We start from the raw sequence: 19317 nt of genomic DNA on the forward strand, positions 1-19317 counted from the left end.
GATTAAACATTTAAGATCCTAAGTTGTGTGTTCATGTTGTGTTAGGAGACAACATATTGTGTTAGCAAAACAGCAGCAGGATTTGCAGAGTGGGATCTAGAGGTGCACAAAGCCAATGAGAAGGAAATCTACAACAAAGGGGAAGGATAAGCTTGGGTGGGCCAAGTTCTCTCACAAAAAGTCTTCTGGATGCAGTAGAAATTCATCATATAGAAACCTGCCTCTGTGTATGCTTCTGCCTTTTACACATCTAGCAGATGCTCACACAGTATCATACCGTAAGTCTGTTGCCCTTGAACAATAAAAAAAAAAATAAATCTAAAGGACAGTCTTGACACAGCCAAAGATGCTCTCAAATTATGCAGTACAGATTAAAATCAAGCAGTATTTTCCCAGGATGGTATTATTGATCATGTTGCCCAAATGCTAGTAAATACTGCTGTACAAAAACATCTGTCCAAGACTAGCCTACTAAATTTACTCCTCGAAGAAAAAAAGTTAACTTAATCTCAGAATTAAATTAAAGATGTTCTGTTTGAACAGCATCAAGCATGTAGAATCCCACTGTGGATTCCAATGTATATACCTGCTCAAATGCTCAGCAGAGAAACTCTGCATACATACAAGTGCCAGACAGAGGCAACAGGGCCAGCTACTTCTTACCCACAACATGCAATCTGTTGATACACTGAGAAACCAGTATTAGAAGATGCTTTAGTCAAAATGCTGTAGGTTATTAATCACAGCTTTGGGGTTCCTGACAGGTTGTTTTGATAAAATAAATCTATTTAAAGTGACTGTAATGAAATACTAACCCATTTTTGAAGGGCTTTTTAAGATGTTTTTAAGAAGTTTCAGATCAAAGACTCAGTTAATGTAACCTCCATGCATTAAATATTTAGTACTTAGTCACTTGAGCACTCAGGCATCTTGACATTGTAAAAGGGGGAGAGGGAAATTGAGTTTAAGTCAGTTTTGCACAGTGGGATTTTTCAGTTTTTATGTTAAAATCCCAGACATGTAATTTTAACACAAAGGGGTCTATTCTTTTACAACAGTATATGCACCACCCATTAAAAGAATTCTTTATGCACCTGCATAGGTAGGAGAATAAATCCTCTATAAATTCATTTCAGTAGAAACTGTTGTGCTGGGATTAACATCATGATTGAACATTATTTTGTCTCTGAGCTCTCTGATGGACGAAACCAAATGCACACGCTTCTCTTTCCAGAACAACTAGGCACTTAGAAGGAGCACAGAATTTGAACAATGGCAGCTAGATTTAAGCAACTTTTTGTAGATATTTGGATTATGTCACTATAAGACATTTCCCTTTTCTAACAGCCCTGAATTCCAACAGTTGCTCTTTACTGTTTCGTTTCTTCCAAGGGGCATGCTCAGATGTCCACAACAGAGATCAGGATGAAGGAAATAATCCTATTTTGGGCCTTATTAAATTAGACGTCTTAAATTAATAAACTGCAAATTGTTATGGGCTGGATATCCATGCTAGAAACACAGCACTATTTATAAATTCTACAAGTTCTCAAGCATCACCTTTCTTGTGAAAGTTCACTGAGTGCAGTAGGAACTTAGAGATGACTTCAAGCAGAATGAATACACTCCTGAGTGCATTTCTTGGCTCATTTGCAAAGGATTATAGACATTAAAATACTAAAAATTGACTCTGAAACTATTGTCATGAACTATCCTTGACCCGTATTAGTATCAGTCTCAGAAACAAGAGAACTATTGCATATTTCAATCCAGTTTAATGCAAACATGGTCACATGCAAGTTCTTTGATGCACAGTTACTCTAAGGCTCCTGTATTTCACAGTCATTCATAATACACAGAGAATACATAGAGAAAAAAAGAGTAACTTTAGTTCCAACATTACAAAAATATGGGGAAAAAAAACCCCAAACAGTTCTGTGTATCTTTTATTCGTCTTACAGCAGGATTGAAGATGACTCCACCCTAATTTGAAGTTCAAAAAGCTAAAACTGACCTCTGAAGTAATGGTAGCAATACATATTCCCAAATCTGGTAAGCATCATCATTACATGACCTTACTTGTCATAAGTGTCTTCTGAATGTTAGGCAAGCACAAAGGCTGTATGTCATCACGGGCTCATCCGTGACACTGAAAGACAAACAGCTGGTGAAAACATCTACATGTATCTCATGGTAACTGGATGACCTCATCTTTTTTTCCCCAAGACTTATGTCCAGTTTTTCCCCTGTTTTTACTCCTGGCCATGGATCTGAAGCTCCTGTTTTCTCTGCTATATTAAATTATAGGAACCTGAGGTGAATGAACGTGCTTTTACAGGTGATTTTGCAGGAAATGGGTATTTCTTTGTACATAACTTCAATATTTCTTATGCAAGGTTGCTTCTGTATGCACACCAGTGTGAGAAAATCCACAATAGTAAACGAAACAAATGAATGCTTACTCTGCTGAAGAAGAAATTGTCAGAACTGTTATATCCAAAGACATCTAGAACAAGACAAGCCTCACCATATAATGCATCAAAATACTCCAATAGGTCCCCGACGGATCTGCCCAACAGATAGTCAGAATGTATCTATAACGAACTATGGAAGCAGTTTGTGTCTGCCTTTCTTTTGGGTTCTTTTTTTTTTTGGATATTGTTAAGAGTAGAGCCCTGTGCTCAAATCATGTGAAGAGCTAGTAAATCAAGATGATACCTGAAGAATTTACTTCTGTGAAAATAGATGTCTAAAGCCTTTCTAGAATCTCAGAAGCGAATGACATTCTCAAAACTAGGGAAAGACATAGATAATTTAATAATCCGGTTGATTCTGAAACAACTTTGAGAATTTTTTTTTTATGTAATCTAGGAGAACCTTTGTTGCAATGAAAGGTGGCAAGGAGAGGTCAGATATCAGATCTCCTTGCACCACCGCCTCTGTAACAGACATTATACTCAGAAGGAAGGCAACTTTGATAGAGAGAGAGTAATGAGACTGTGACCAATGCTTCAGTGTGGGAGTCATGAGAAATGAAAGAAACAACGGAGATAGTTTTGATAACAGTGAAAAAAACTTAAAAGGCCTTTGAGAAATTTTATAGAAACTGAATGCAATATTATGAGATACTCAGTTTGACTGTGGCACCTTCAGATGCTCTATAGATTTTAAAAAAGAGAGAGAAAAGAAAAAAAAAAAAAAGGAAAGGAAAGGAGTTGTTTTCCAAAATCAACAAAAATTAATAGTTCAAATTGTATTGATTGGAAGACAGGAAATGTGAAAACTATCATGTATTTTTCTTTGTAGAAATTCATGTCATTCTAGTAAATTTCAGTTTATTACTAGCATGTTTAGACTTGTAATGAATATGACCTTCTGAAATCAGAATACATCCACATGTAATGCTTTAAGATGCAAAAGAAGAAGATTGGCTTGAAACGATTTGCTTCTCTGTTTAGAATTAGAGAAAAGAACCGCAATGGACATCCGAAAAGAAGAAAGCTTGGTTATGTTATCTAGTAATGGGAAAATTGTTTTGGGCCTTTGGCATTCAGGATCATTTGAGTAAACAACATGCAATCAGCCTACCCGACTGTGACATGGTGAAGGTGTCTCCCAGAGAGATTTAACCCAGACTGCCCCTGGAAGAAAAGCTGTAAAATGTCATATTCACCTTGGCTGCAAACAGGGGTACAGTTGGGTATTCCCAGCATACAGAATATCATATGAAGCTGCTGTAAGGAATTCTATCCATGATCATTGTTGAAATATAACTGCCACTAGTGCTAAGTGTCGTTAGGGAGACCTGATGACATGTGATCGGTTCCAGAGGTTTGCTCTCATAACACATTAATGCTATACAGTAGACTGTGATCATAGCCTTATAACCATTATGGAGTATTTTTGAGTCAAAGAAAGAAAATGTTCAGAGTCCAAATATCTTTGTTATTTCTAGTAAAATTATGTGTAATAACAGTTCCCAGATAATCCCAGTGTTCTGAATTGTCTGTGCATGTAGGATGCCTACTCTGTAAAAGACACATCTCTCTGATGTTTTCCAATAGGTCATACAGTGTGTGCTGCTGTCAGAGTACAGGCTATCCTACATCCTAGCACACGGAGCAGATTTCAAATTACCTTCAGCAACTTCTGAAACTAATAAAAGAAGGTATTTTTTTGTGAGCTAATAGTTTTTGGATATTAATCACCACCAGCCCATGACCTTTGTAAACCTCTTGTTGTGATTCAGCATTATTGCAGGTAAAGTTAATCATTTGTGGCAGTATGAAGACAGCTTGTCTGTATTCTTAAAAATAGATAGACATTAAAAATGGTCACTCCCCTAGGTTATTTAGGAAAACAGATTATGGAGCAACTGTTCTGTGGTCACCAGATGTAGGAGAGATCTTCCTTCCTTTCAGAGTAAGTTATCAGATGGAACATATCAAGAAATTTTTGCCATTATTTGAAAATACATGAAACTAGGGGGGAAATAATATCTGGAATCCAATTTGTTCCCCAGATGTTAGAACATAAACACAGGTGCACTTATTGGGTAAGGAAAGATACATGAGATCAGGAAAGGATTTTAGCATGCAGTCCTCATTCACTTCTACCAAAAGTGTGCTTGGCTGATACTGGAGAATTTGGAGATGGTGGGTAGGTATACAGGAACCACCAGTTTACTTTTCTTGGTACTTACCTGGTGGTTCATATTGGCATTGGCAGCAGATAACAGAGGATGTGGCTGCTGTCAAGGAGCTTTGCAATCCATTCTTTTTCCTTTTTTCTGACTTAACTTTCTAATGAGCAGAGCCTGGTTTACTTATTTTGTAACATACATACATAAATTCATTGTAGTTCTGAAGGAAGTCCAGCTCTCTGACAGCAGAATTTGTATTTACCTGTATTTCTCTGGAAAGATGAAAAATCTGAGATTTCAGAGACCACAGCTATTCTGCTTCATTATTGTCATAGCAACAAATGATCTTGAAGCACTTTATGCAACATCTATAGCCATTTGTAGTATAGCTGTAGCTACTAACTTGTTTTCATTAATGGCCAGCATAAACTAGTCTCTGTGCTCTTTGCAATTTAATTGATGAACCACAAAACAAATGGTTATAGTTAATAAAATTATATTTTGCCATCTGTGTCCAGTAATGAGAAAATCTGAATTATAGGAATGAAAAAGAATGAAGTTTTCTGCCAAACAGATCAATGCATCCCACCTCTGTCAGCATTAAATTAGATGTTATCTGTTGCTGTGTATTTCTCTCATTGGTTGCCATGGCTATTGGGAATTTCAGCCAAGATGGACATATAGGAATTCTGTTTGACCATAAGGAATATAATATTCTTTTTCTTTGTCTTTCTACAAGTCTGTGTAGTATGAGTCTACAATGTTATTTGGTCTGAGTGCATCCAAGTCTCATTTATGGAAGGACAATTCTGTTCAGCTCTGCAGTGTTATTTGCTGTTACAAAATCTTATCTATTTCTATAAAAGAAATCTAGAGGATATGAGCAGTTTTATTCCTAAAGCTCTGAAGGATTTCAAAATCAGCTGGAGCTGAAGGCAAATCTGGTTCTGCCACAGTATCTTGTAAGGATGATTACAACAGCAGAAAAGTACACCTTTGAAACACATATTCTTTTTTCCTGAGTTCACCTTCTGGGCGGTTTGTTCTCTTGAGTGTGAGTATATATAGCCCGGATTCTTCATAAAGACAAAGAGGCCACCACAATTAAAAAAAAAAAAAAAAAAGAAGAAGAAGAAAAGAGAAAAACTTTTATAAGTTCTCTGAGACCCTACAATATAATTATATAATTAATTCCTATAAGAAGAGATGGTCCTTATGCAGAAGATACCGAAGTACTTTGTGTTAATAACTTGATTGTCTAGAGCATACTAAGGACCTAGACCATTTCCTTAAGCTTTAGAGAGGAAGGCAGACTACAGGTAATATGGAGATTATGCATTTCCACTCGCTGTAGACAAAGAACATCCAATGCTTTTGAGCATCCTGTTGGGAGTGGTACCACTATTATTCTACCTTGCCTTTCAGATTTTGAAACATTAATTGTTTGGACTAATATCTATGTCCAGGTCTAAGACAAATTTTGATGGGCCTCACTGTATTGCCAAAATATCTCCTGTTTTTCCAACATAGTATCATCAACCTCTGTTTTAGTCTTCATCTGTTAATCTGTAAAGTGCCCTTAATCAGTCATCTCTGACACTCCTATAAATTTTCCATGAGGCATAGCACCTCTACCGGCTATTTTTCATTCTCAGGAGGCAAATACGAAAAACAGACTTGATGTCTTGAATGACTTGAACTGTGCAAAATACCAGACTCCTTTTCTAATTATTTTCTTGAACACCATGGACCGCGCTTTGAAGAGCTCGGCAGTTGCAAATAGGGCCTGGTTTCCAGAACACCAAACTTTTTTTTTTTTTTTTTTTTTTTTGGCATGTAACTATCAAACGTTCAGCTTCAGTTTTGTGTATCAGGACTTCTGAAAGAAGTTGTTTGTATTTTCAGCTTTCCAAAACTGTATGTGAAAATGCTGTGTGCACACCCCCATCAGCTCGCGTGCCCTGTCCGTGGCGCTGGCAGCAACCTGACCCCTCAATCCTGACGCCAAACTCCCTGCACAGTCACTGTTTGGTATGGCCAGCCTCAGAAAGCCTTTTCCACAGGCTGCCTCTAAATGATCCTTCTTCTCCTGCCTCCTTCCCTATAAAATCACACTACAGTCAGAAGAATGTTATGAACCTTAACTCACTGACATTTATGCAGTATTTTGGAGGCTGTCAGAGCAAATTTTCTAAAAAACCCTGGGTTTTCTTTATGATAGACATAAGATTTTCTTTCATTCCATGCTGCAGAGCAGCGCATCATTCATAAATATGAAGAAGACTAGTTAATATTTTAATTCTAAGCAACTTAGATTTTAAAAAAAAAACAAAACAAAAACACTTTTAACAATGAGCAGCTGTTATTAATGAACTAAGAAGCTGATTAAAAATATCATGATGGATATTAATGCACTATTATAATCCACCTGAATGTAGAAGATCTAAATGGAAAAGAAATATATGTATTACAAAATCCAGAAGTCTTTATATTTTGAGAAAGTAACAGCCTTCTTACAATTTAACTAATTAAGATTAAGCACAACATTGGATGCAATTAATGGGAAATTCAAAATAAATGGGAGAAAACAAATTTCTGAAACTGGTTTTTCTTTTGAGTAACCCTATGAAAATTCCTGAAATGGATGGTATCTCTCCTTTGTCTTCCTCCATGTTACACATTTACTAGCACATTAGATACAGTAGTTCAGAAAACCAGACATTCTCTGTGGAAAGGTATGTCCACAAATGTAGGGAATTCTGAGTGAAAACTTTTGACTGTGGGCCTAGGGCTGACTTTTTTTTTTTTTTCATTGAAAATGTCATGTAACTCAGACCTTTTCAATCTGTGTTCATTTTCTCAGACTGTTCTCTGCTGCCACAGTATGGTGCTCAGCAGCTGTTTGAAAACATGAAAAAGAGGATCCTTATCAGGGAATGCAGTTCTTTTCATGTACCTATATGATTGGTTGCCGTGTAAAATCTCTTTTAAAGACTATTAAAAAGGCTTTAAACTGTATCTTATATTACCTAAGTGAAAAAAAAATTTTCAATTAAGTACCTACTGCTTTACATTAAAAAGCTCCTGTCTCCTCATGCTATTTGTATGTTATTTTGTCTTCAAAACAAAGATAAACATGGCTTTTGGCATTTGTGGATAACAGCAGCACTCAAACAGGAGTCAGCATTTTCTAGAAATACGCTTTTTTTTTTTTTTTTTTCAGTACTATTATGACCTAAAATAAAGCATGTTTGAATGTAACATGATGTCTTAAAATAAGGATGGCACTAGCCTCCCTTACATGTAAGTTTGATGTCCTTCTTCATTGCACTATTCTTTGATTCAAAAATACTTTCCTAACAGTGCAGAAAAGTAAGGGCCATAAAAAACAGACTGCAATCAGGAATGGACCACAGGCAACATGCAGTATCTCCCAGCTATGCTTTCCATAAATCCATTACATTGTCATGAGCCTTTGTTCTTCCCTTGAAGTACATACATTCAAATACTTGGGGTCAGCAGTAAGGATGTGCTTAGTCAGTTTGGGCCACCCGAACTAAACTTCCTTGGTCTGTTATCTTATAATCTGCATCAAAATCTTTTCTTACTTCTTTATATTATCATTCTATGGGGTATAAAGGTATATTCCAAATTCCCTTCTGACATACAAGCTGAAATCTTTTTAGAGCCAGCTTTCAGCTTTCAAGGCTTAAGGACAACAGAGATAAAGTCTTACTGAATATGTGCATGGCAAGGACAAAGAATTCCAGCATTAGCACAGATCTCTTATGCAGAAGGCCTCAAGTGCACACCTTACTCATACACTACAAAAAGGACTGCTGAGCAATTACGGGATTCACATTACCCACAGATATTCAGCATATTTATAAAGAACTGCAAAAAGGGTTTCAGAATACATTACTTGAACCAGCTTCTTCAGCTAGATGTGGACAAGCAATGAAATATCCAGAGATGGCATGACAGACAAATAAATACTTCTTTAAATCATATTTTAGACTTCTTTTGATTTGTTATTTCAGTATTATCTGTTAGGTATATACCATTACAAGGGGGAAGATTAATCTGAAGGGAGGGTGAAAGAAGGTATATATAAACCTCAAACCCTGACTGTGACAAAAAATTTGTTTGTTTACTTTTGAATGTTTTATTTGCTACATTATGTTTAAAGTGGGAGTAAATGGCTTGCAGTCTTACACACAATTCTTAAATATCTTGTCCAATGGGAATTTTGTAATACTGGAAAGTTATCTGAAACCATATCTACCTCGTTGTGAATTTGTTTCGTTCTTACGCTACAAGGAGTGAATGAAGTTGCTGGCCAAATCCATTGGCTACCAATGACTGGCAAGTAAATTCTTTCCACTTCCTAAAACCAGACCTCTAAATTAGCTCTCAGCTTCAGTGGTGTCAGTGTACTGTAAGCAAAGGTGAAATGCTAGACAAGCAAGCCCCTGGGAGCTTATTAAAACAAATATTTAAAAAGAACTGAAATACAAGTCAACCAATAGCCAGATCATTTACATTCATGTGAGACTGAAAACAACATTACTCCTCTTTACTTTACAAGTAGGTTTGGCTGGAGACACTGAGAATCTGGGCAAAAAATCTAGGATGTTGTTATTTTTTTTCCTGTAGTCATGTTTTATAGTGGTAGTACAAGATAACGACAAAACATTAGGGCACCAGGCCTTGATCCTGCCACATGATTGTTGTGACCTTGGAAATTAAAGACATTTTTACACACATTTAACTTGATGCCATGAACTGTGCCAGTTACTTCAACAGGACTATTTAACATGCTTAAGTTTAAATCTATGCTTAAGTGTTTTGCTGGATCACAGCCACAATGCTCGGTTTACACAAATCATGTGAACAAGATTTTGCCTAAGGTATTTAGAGATTTTAATACATTATGCTTACATTATATAGCAAGTATAAAGCTAAATCAATAAATAGTTCTTTCTTTGGTTAAATTAAAAGGCATAAATCCAAATCCCTTGGACTGAGCAGACTTTAAAATTGTTAGATAAACCTTCAACCCCAAGGTCTCAGCCCTACAAGTAATGTGGGCCAGGCTAAGCACCTTTTGGGTCTACAGTCAGATAATACAGATTATATTGCAACTCCAGCCCCACAGATGCATTACACAGTCACCACTCAGGAGATCTAAATAGAAACCAACTCAAACATAGTCAAAATCCCAGCAGAGTCAATGCAGTAAAGTGCTACGGGGCAAATGTAGCTAATAGCTCCACATAGCACGATTTCCCCTACATGCAAATACATTCAGCATCACTATCAACATGGTAATTATTGCTTAATGCTGTGCTACAAAACAGGGAAAACAAATATCTGTAAATGGAAGTGAAAGAAGAATGAACACATTCCAGGGTTTTCACAGGTTTCTGAGGGCAATACTTATCTTCAAAATACTTACATGTCCTTCAGGGCAACTAGGTAAATTTAAAACCATAAAAAGCTTTACACTGGTGCATATACAGGACCTTAGACTTGTTTTTTTGATGGAATGATAATTGTTTGTACTATGTTATTTCCCAAGCACCAAACAAAAAAGGAGTTCTAGTGAGCAAGGCACTAAACACAGAAAGTGAAATAGATGCTCCCTGTCCCCAAAAGCTTCGGATGCAGTAACTAAAGGCAGCTGCCCAGATCTGGGGGTTGAACTGACTGTGTGGACAAACCCAGTTTGTTTCCTATTGGGATTACAGCTATCACACCGAGCTGTATGGCTCAAAACCAAGCAGCAGAAAGTGCTGAGGACAGGAATGAGTAAAATCTGCCTCTTATCTGCAATTTGCCACGAAACGAGGATTCAGAGCCTGAAATGCCTTTCTGCACTTGGATGTTAACTCAGGTAAGTTAGGACAACTAACTTGGATTCTCATAGATATACTATGAATATATCTATGAATATATAATTCATATATAATGTGAATATAGAAGTAGATAAACTAACAAGGATCACTGATGTTTCCTCTCCAGGTTGAAGACTGAAAAAACCACATGTTACGTTAGCTTCTCTGGAAATGCAGGTGTATATATTAGGGGATGGAGCAAACAGGGAGCACAAAACACATACAGACGAGGAAGATGGGCCATAGACCTGAATATGATGTTACATGAAGTGGCGCTGAGATAAGGATACTGAGGGCAGAGAAGAGAACATGACTGCCTTGCACTGTCCTGGTATTTAAAAGACCTAACAGCTATCTTGGATTTTCCCTTCCAGATTCAAAGAGATAAGGAGAATGAATGAGAAAAAGCAAAGCAAAATAAGCAACACAAGAGCAGCAAACAAATGCCACAACTTCTTTCTTGTAGTTAGCTTAGGAAAGCATAAACTAAATGGAAAGAAAAGAGAAAGTTAAATTTGAGGTAAAGAAAGGGTGAGTCAGATGAAGGACAAGTGTGGAGTAAAGGTGAGATGAAGAGCCTGACATGGAAGTGGAAAGACCCATGAAGCAAAAGGCCAACCTGCTACAGAGAGTCTAATGAAAACTTCTGAAAGGTCACTGACTTTCCAACAGTTTCCACATGTGGCTATAGAATGAAAATATGCAGCTTGGGACCTATGCATGAAAACTGTACAGACTACCACCACCACCACATACAATTCATTTACTGTCATCCCTTTCAAGAGGTTTTCTTCTTAATAAAGTAGATCATAATTTTTTCTCTGCAGGTTGTTTCTTTATGCTCAAATCTTCTTTTTTTGTGAAGTTCCAAGTTGTTTTGGTTTTTGGTTTTTTTTTCTTAACCGTTTTTAAAAAGACAAGGGTAGTCATAAAATAAAAGAAAAATTTCACTTAAGTTTTAAATCCTTCCCAATTTAAGACTTTTTACTCAGATAAACACAATCTATGCAAATTTTGTAGAAATTATTGAACTATATGAACCAGTGCTCTTTCTGGAATTTAAGAAATAACCAGTTTATACGTTTAGTAACCTTGCACAATATCAAGTATAAATGATAGTTTTATTGAGTTTATTTTTTCTAAAACTATATATTGCTGCCAAAAAACCAAAGTATTTCTAGTTTTTACCATGAACAGTTGTATATATTCTACAGACAGATGGTAACTTTCAATAGTAACATAGTTTTGCCTATCTTTCCTAGTCCGTGATTCCCATAAGACAGTTTGTCCCCCAGAACTTCCTTTAAATTCTAACAAAGAAATTATCCTTAAAACTGATGGTATAGAATAATTGCCTGTTATTTTTCATGTTATTTATATAATTTCCATGGTAGCACACTGTGCTATTATATACTATAAATCATATTTTATTTCAGAAAGAACTGTCGGTGGTGTTATTTTCAGGTCCAACTCTACTTCTGCTGCTATCCAACCCAGCTGAGAAAATAACTGTAGGAGCATTTAAAATCTCACGCACACTTTTGGGATGACATCCGTATCATGAATGTTATGGGAACAGCAGCACTATGTGAGTAAATAGATATAACGCTGAATAAACAGAATGTGCTCTGAACATGTATGTAGGTGTACTTTTACATTCTAGAGAAATGAGAAGTTGGGTTGGCTTTTCTTAAGCGTTAATTCTGTGGCCTTTTTCAGACCAAGTGAATTGCCACAAATTGCATTTAGACGATATTTCAAGCTAGTTCCAGTCAGATCCATTGGAAAGTATCTGATACCAACATGATTTCAAAGGTATGACACATCATACTGAAGCCTGTAACTTTTTTTTTCTTTGAAGACGAACAGTATACTTCTACAGAACTGTATTATGTAACCTCACACCAAACACAGAAATGGGAAATCTAACCTTAGAAAAATTGTCTATTTTCTTTGTTTCATGCTTTAAGAGTCATAACTGAGCAGTCAAAAATGGATCAGTGGATATCAGTAGAACTGATCAACTATTTTTACTGGGATACCCAGTCATTTAGACGGCAAATAAGGGATATTTGATCAATGAACCAGCAATGTGACATCTGGTGTGCAGTTTCACAGTCTTAGGGCCTCATTCTGATCTCTCCGATACCAGCATAAATTGGGAGTAACTTATGTAAATTAAAAGCACACACCAAAGTGGTGTGGAGTCAAAATGAAGTACCTTGTGTTCCAATCTGTTTCACTGAGTATCTCATGTCTGACTTAAGAGATTGGCTCACTTACAGAGCTCTACATTAGACATATTGCCTTCTTGTTTTAAAATATGTATGTTTAATATTTAATTGAACACAATTCCATATTCCAGTCTCTGTGTACTGTGGAAGTTCCTTTGAGGCTTGTGGTTTGAATTTGCAGTTGCAATTCTCCTGAAGTGTAATTTGGAACCACCATTGCCTAATGAGGTGAAAGGACATATCTGTCACCAATTAATCTTGGTTCTTTTTTGAGTGATTAATGAAAATATTGCTAAGCCAGTGGCGATTTGTAAAGTGGCCTGCAGGAGTTGAGCCAGGCTCACCAAAACTCATTTAATTTATTATATATGATAGTTGAATATTAGCAGAGGTACCACTCTCAGCAATTGTCTGCACACTTCAGGTAAGCACAGCTAACTTAGACCACCAGCTACAAAAAACACCACACCCAAATTTTTGCCAACTCTGAATTACTAGCTATAATGGTACACATAACTGTTACTTCATATGAGACTGTATAAATACCATAAAATAGTGTAACTGTAAATTGAGCCTGTGCTTATATTTTCACAGAAATACAAAAAATATTTTTGATTATATTATGCTGTGAATATTTGCATAATATATGCCAAGATGAGAGAAACATTAATAATATGTAAAAAAACTAATTTCACCATTTAAAAAAAAAATGCTTACTGATTTTGAACTTATGATCTGTTTGGAAAAACTGCAGAAAGTCTGAAGTTACCTAAGGCCAACAATGGCAGAATGAAAATGGCAGTTTAAATGACACCTGGGTGACCATCACAGCTAGCTTGCAGGAGAGACTATTTTCAAGACCATTTGGCACATCTAGAATGTGGGATAGCTCTCTGAAGTAAAGAACATAAACATTAAAAGGTCAAAAATAGAACCGCTAAGTTATCCATTGACACTGGCAATGGGAATCTTCGCCATTTGGCTCTGAACCACTTCGCCATTCTACATCCTAATGACAATTACATGTCCCATACTGATATTTCACTTTCAATTTTCATAGAATTACTGAAAGTATTTAAGGAGTTAATGGAGGCATAGTACTTTCTTTAGAGAAAATATAAAATTAGATTAGAAATTAGATTGCCTTGAAAATACTACCTGCCGCAAAATGTGCACTCAGAAAGCCTTCAGGAGTAATCATCTAAGCATGGTTTCTTGTGACTTGCATTTTACTGTTCCACGAGAAAGAAAAATTTAAAAAAAAAAAAAAACAACAAACCCAAAGATCTGTGGTGAGATTCTGTTGTCTCCAAGAGGCACAGTTAAAAACTTCATCATCCAGGAGAGGTGAAATTGCTTCAAAGCATTCTCTAACCTACAAACTGCTGCAGGGAACTGTAAAATTCCTCAGGAATGAACCAGAGGGTATTGGTGGCTACATGACAGTTCATCAGATATGCTGTGGCCTTCCCCTAACATGCTACCCTGCTTCAGGCCCGTGCCCAGCACGAAGACTTCAGCTTGTCCTCAGAAAGCATCTTCAAGTTGCCTTTCACCGGGTGCTACCAGGGGTATTGTCCCTTCACCAGGAATAGTGTTTCTAAGGGCCTCTTTATGCCAGTCTGATTCCTCTTATCTTACATAAGGGGCCAGACCAGGGACAGAGCTCGCTTTCTTAGCTCTAAATCTATCCTATATGGCACGCAATTCTCTAAAGTACAGCCGGCTTCTGCTTTGATGAAGCACTGTGCAGTGAAGACTGAAGGATCCTGTTTTTCACCATTTAAAGATGCATGATAGTAACAAAGCTCTATGTTAAAATATTTAACTTGCAGAGAACTTATGGAAATTGTCTATTCAAGCTCAGCAAAGACATTAAATTACCAAGCTGTTCTAGGACAGTTGTGTGTGGAGAAGAGCCAGAAATGCTCTGAGATTGTAATGTTACTTACAAAGATTACAGCATGAGCCTGATTCACAAGCTTTTTATACAGATCAGCATGGTGAGCTGCAAAATGTTACCATATCAATTTCTGCAAAACATACTGTGTGTGTACATATAGATATAAAATCAGGACTTACACATAGCACATTTCCTGCCACATTTTGAATAGCATCTGTTTGTTTAGTTTGCTAAAATATGAAAAATAATACTTAACAACTACTGGTAACACAATGTTAACAAGATTTAAGAGTATAGCTCTGTCTGTCAAAATGCAGATAAAAGACAAATCCTTCTATCTCAGTGTTTTAATCAGCCAGATCAGGGTTTTGATGAATATGCAAATGTGACTGTTTATACACTATTTTCAGAGTGAAAGGAAACAAATTCAGTTTCATTATAGAATTAATGACAGCTCTGTCCTCTAAGATTAATAATTGAAACCCTACACAAAGTAAGATGATAGCACTCTTTCCTCCCAATCTCTGAAGATTTTACTTTCCTATTTTTTTAATACCCCTCTCCCTTATAAGTGCTTGTCCCCCTGATTGGAATGGTTACTAACTAATTCCAGTTCAGGGATATGCAACAGTCATTTTTAGACCAAGAACTCAACTGACAAAAGAGTTAAAAAAACTCTTTCTTTTGTTAATTCTGTTTTGCCTCTTCTCTAAAAGTTACTTTTTTCCTCCAAGTTTTATGCCACCATAGGGATATCGATGGCCTGCTCTAATGCTGGAAGCCTTTTATTTATTCCAGTGCAGGCTATGATTTGATTCTGATTTTCACAATATATGTTGGGATTCATTTTAAAGCCCCAGCTGCTGGGATTATCAGCCTTCATAGGAATCACAGCTTTCTTCTTCTGACACACACACACTGCAGGTTTAGATCTCGTCAAATCTCGGAGAAAAGATTAAGAACGTCGAACAAGTGCACTATGAAGTCTGAGAATGCAAAAGGAAAACAAAAGAAACAAACAAAAAAACCCAACAAAACCATAAACCACAAGATTTCAGTTATTATTTTTTAATTTGATTTCTGAGTCAATATGGGAGTGGCTGAGTCATACTTTCCAAATCCTCAGGACAGGCAACATTTCAGAGAAAGGTTATAGCAAAGTGAGCAGAACTTCAGACTTACCATTAACCCTCCCTTCTGCACCAGAACTGTCACATTTCATTTTCATGTGGCCACCAGGATCTATACTGAGACTACCAAACACCTTTTAATTTTAAATCACCAAAGCAGCCATTCTTCAAGAGTAAATAAAATAGGTAGTTTGTGTATGTTTTGCATTATTTACCAAGAAAAGCTATACTCTAGTTCCAAAGATACATATTTCCTTCTGAACAGCAAAGCTCTTCCAAAAAAACAAACGGACAGAGTATTCTAAAAATCACATTTCTTCAATAAAGCTGTTTCAGTTTCATATTTTAATGTCATTAGAGGTTAACTGATCATATATGCAAATTTAGCATTGCCTTGCACATCGCAAAGGAAATATTTTATGTGACATTAAATTAGCATTTGTCTATATTTCACCATGCAGGTACACTACCTCATGTGTCATTGATAGCAGTAAAACAAATATGTGCATGTGTGTACTTTAGCAGGGATGATGAATTATATACTCTATAAGCATTTAAGGGTAGCCATTCATAATGAAGCCTGCTAGTTGGCAAGCATGCCTATTACTTACCACGCTGAGACCTAGCGATTCTCTGCAAAAGTAGTCCATGTTCCTCCTTTGTAGGCTGTCAAGATAGTGCTGAAGGCGAGTATAGGTGTAGGGGTAGCAGTAAGCAAATTGATAAGTGTCATCCTCTCGGTCAAAGCAAAAAGCAAATGACATGACATAGTTTCTCCTGTGGTCTGGGCAGCGATAGTAATACACATTTTTAGAAGGTATTCTTTGCCTAAAAGACAAAAGCAACAAATATATACGTTGGCATATACATTCATTGACATAAATCTGCACAAAAAGGCTATGTAAGATTCAAGTTTCCTCTAAAACAAATGAAGTGAAACAGCTTGAACAACTGAGGAGCTGGTGAGCAGATCCCAGAGCCTGCATTCCGCAGCGCTCATGCAGACAGTCCCTGCGCCTGGGCCTATGCATGGCACAGCTACTGTGCTGGTGCAACAGTCACCACAGGGACTGCAGCTTGCTCCTTGTGCCCAAGCTGGCAGAGCCACCAAAGCTGGAGAGAGCATCATGTAACCAGAGAAACCCACTCTCGCGAAGTGAAAAGGATGCACAGGAAGTTAAACTGTCCCCTACTTCACTACCAAGCTGGTACAACCTCATACTACCACACAGGTTTCAGCCAAAATTCTGGCTGGAGTGTGGCTGGATCCTTTGAGACAGGTCTAATTCACCAGCACAGAGGTAAGGCATAATTAACGAAGGAATGTCAGTATAAGGCAAAACCAATAGAACAGTTACTGAAATTCAGGACATCTTTTTATTTTTATCCTTAATAGTTGGGGGGATATATCAACACCCAGCCAATGAACGGAGGAACAGATAAATTCCTGAGATGAAAAAACAACCCCCCAAAACTCAAACAAAAAACTTCAGGTATGGAAAATAACCTATTTCTAAATTAGAAAGCAAACCAGAAAAGGGTATTTGGTGTTGTTCCAAATTGGATTGCTGCCCTCCTTGAGAGTTCTGGCTTATCTGACAAGATAAAAATGAATATACATGATGGTAAATAATTATAATAAAGACATTTATGTCATTGCTATCAAGCTGGTATCTGTTCAAGGAATAACAAATGTCTGCCTGCCATCTTTCACTCAACTTCAATTATTCTGTTATTTCTCAACAGAAATTAGTAATATTTCAGAGGTGGGTCAAAAACTTGTTCTGTGACTAGAGATGTTCAATATTTCTGTTTGTACCCCTTCTTGATTTTGTAGATCGATTTTCTAGCCTTATTTAGATAGGAGATTCTCTAGTCATGCCATGCACTTGTAATTTGATGTAACTAATTTACCAGTCACGTTTGGCAACAAAACACTATGGTTCTGCAGACTCTAACTTATTCAATTATGCAACATTATAAACAGGTCTCATCTAATGATTGGAGCAAATCTCAGCTAAACTAGGCTGATGGTGAGGGAAAACATAATAAGATTTACAGACATAGCAGTAGTAATATGCCTCTTCGTAATAGTTCCGAGAAGCTGGTCTACTGCAGAGTATCAGTTTTGGCCTTTCATTACTGATATGAAATAGAGAACAAAACCTTCTCATTATGCAAAAGTACATGCTAGCCAATTAGCAGCAGTTAAGGAGTGTGATCAGCAAGACTCAGGACCTACAAAGAGAAACAGAAAGGAATTGAGATGTTCTTTAAAAAGTACAATAAAGAGCCAGTGATGCAGTTAATTAGACTTGAAATAAGAATTTATTTGCCCCTTTTATTGCCCTGGTTCTTGAATGTTCAAGGCTTCAAGAATGTACTTCAGTATCACATGAGCCAGCAGTGTGCCCAGGTGGCCAAGAAGGCCAACAGCATCCTGGCTTGCATCAGAAATAGTGTGGCCAGCAGGAGTAGGGAAGTGCTCATGCCCCTGTACTCAGCACAGGTGAGGCTGCACCTCGAACACCTGTGCTCAGTTTTGGGACCCTTGCTACAAGAAAGACATAAAGGTGCTGAAGCGTGTCCAGAAAAGGGCAACAAAGCTCATGAAAGGTCTGAAGAACAAGTCTTAGAGGAGCAGCTGAGGGAACTGGGGTTGTTTAGCCTGAAGAAAAGGAGGCTCAGAAGGACCTTATTGCTCTCTGCCTGACAGGAGGCTGTAGTAAGGTGGATGTCGGTCTCTTCTCCCAAGTAACAAGCAATAAGACAAGAAGAAATGGACTCAGGCTGTGCCAGGGGAGGTTTGCATTGGATTTTAGGAAAAATTTCTTCACCAAAAGGGTTGTCAAGCATTGGAACAGGCTGCCCAGGGAAGTGGTGGGGTCACCATCCCTGGAGGAATTTAAAAGGCGTGTAGATGTGGCGCTCAGGGACATGGTTTAGTGGTGGACTTGACAGTGCCAGGTTAATGGTTGGACTTGATGGTCTTAAAGATCTTTTCCAAACTGAATGATTTTACGATCCTGTGATTTTTGGTTAAGTAAGACACTTGTTTATCACTAAGATCTGAAAATTATTTGTAAGCCACAAATATGAAGGACAGAAAAACAATTCTTTTAACTTTTTTTAAAAGTATCAGTAAGGGAAAAATGCCACCAGCCGTCTGCACGCAGTACCCTAACCTAATAGGTTTCTTCAGTATCTTAACATATTTCTATCATTCGCCCTTACTCTGGAGTGCTATAGGACATCCCTCATTTGATCTCAAATCAAGCAGATGATATGGCAGTGGGTAAATGTATTCTAGCTCCCAGTCCTCAAACTGTAATGCAAGTTTAAACAGTATGTTGCTGAGTTGTTGAACTTTATTTGTTTCCAAATTAGCATGGGAGAAATAATAAAGGACAAGCCTCACTTTATGCTATAAAAAAATCATGTAAAGTGAGACCAATAGGAGCAAAATCAGGATTTTAGAATGGCTAATGCTAATTGGAATTCATCTGCTGAT

General features: G+C 37.1%; 1 protein-coding gene across 4 annotated transcripts in view; it reads right to left on the reverse strand.

Moving 5' to 3' along the window:
- LOC121095490 (BEN domain-containing protein 5) overlaps positions 1-19317 on the reverse strand; it is a 964914-nt gene that overhangs the window by 554796 nt on the left and 390801 nt on the right. For all 4 annotated transcript variants that reach the window (XM_040610380.1, XM_040610378.1, XM_040610379.1 and 1 more), the window contains exon 5: positions 16418-16634. In XM_040610380.1, coding sequence (XP_040466314.1) covers positions 16418-16634 — 217 coding nt within the window. The remainder of the gene's footprint in view (positions 1-16417; positions 16635-19317) is intronic.

The sequence above is a fragment of the Falco naumanni genome, chromosome 11, assembly GCF_017639655.2.
Source record: "Falco naumanni isolate bFalNau1 chromosome 11, bFalNau1.pat, whole genome shotgun sequence".
Classification (NCBI taxonomy): domain Eukaryota; kingdom Metazoa; phylum Chordata; class Aves; order Falconiformes; family Falconidae; genus Falco; species Falco naumanni.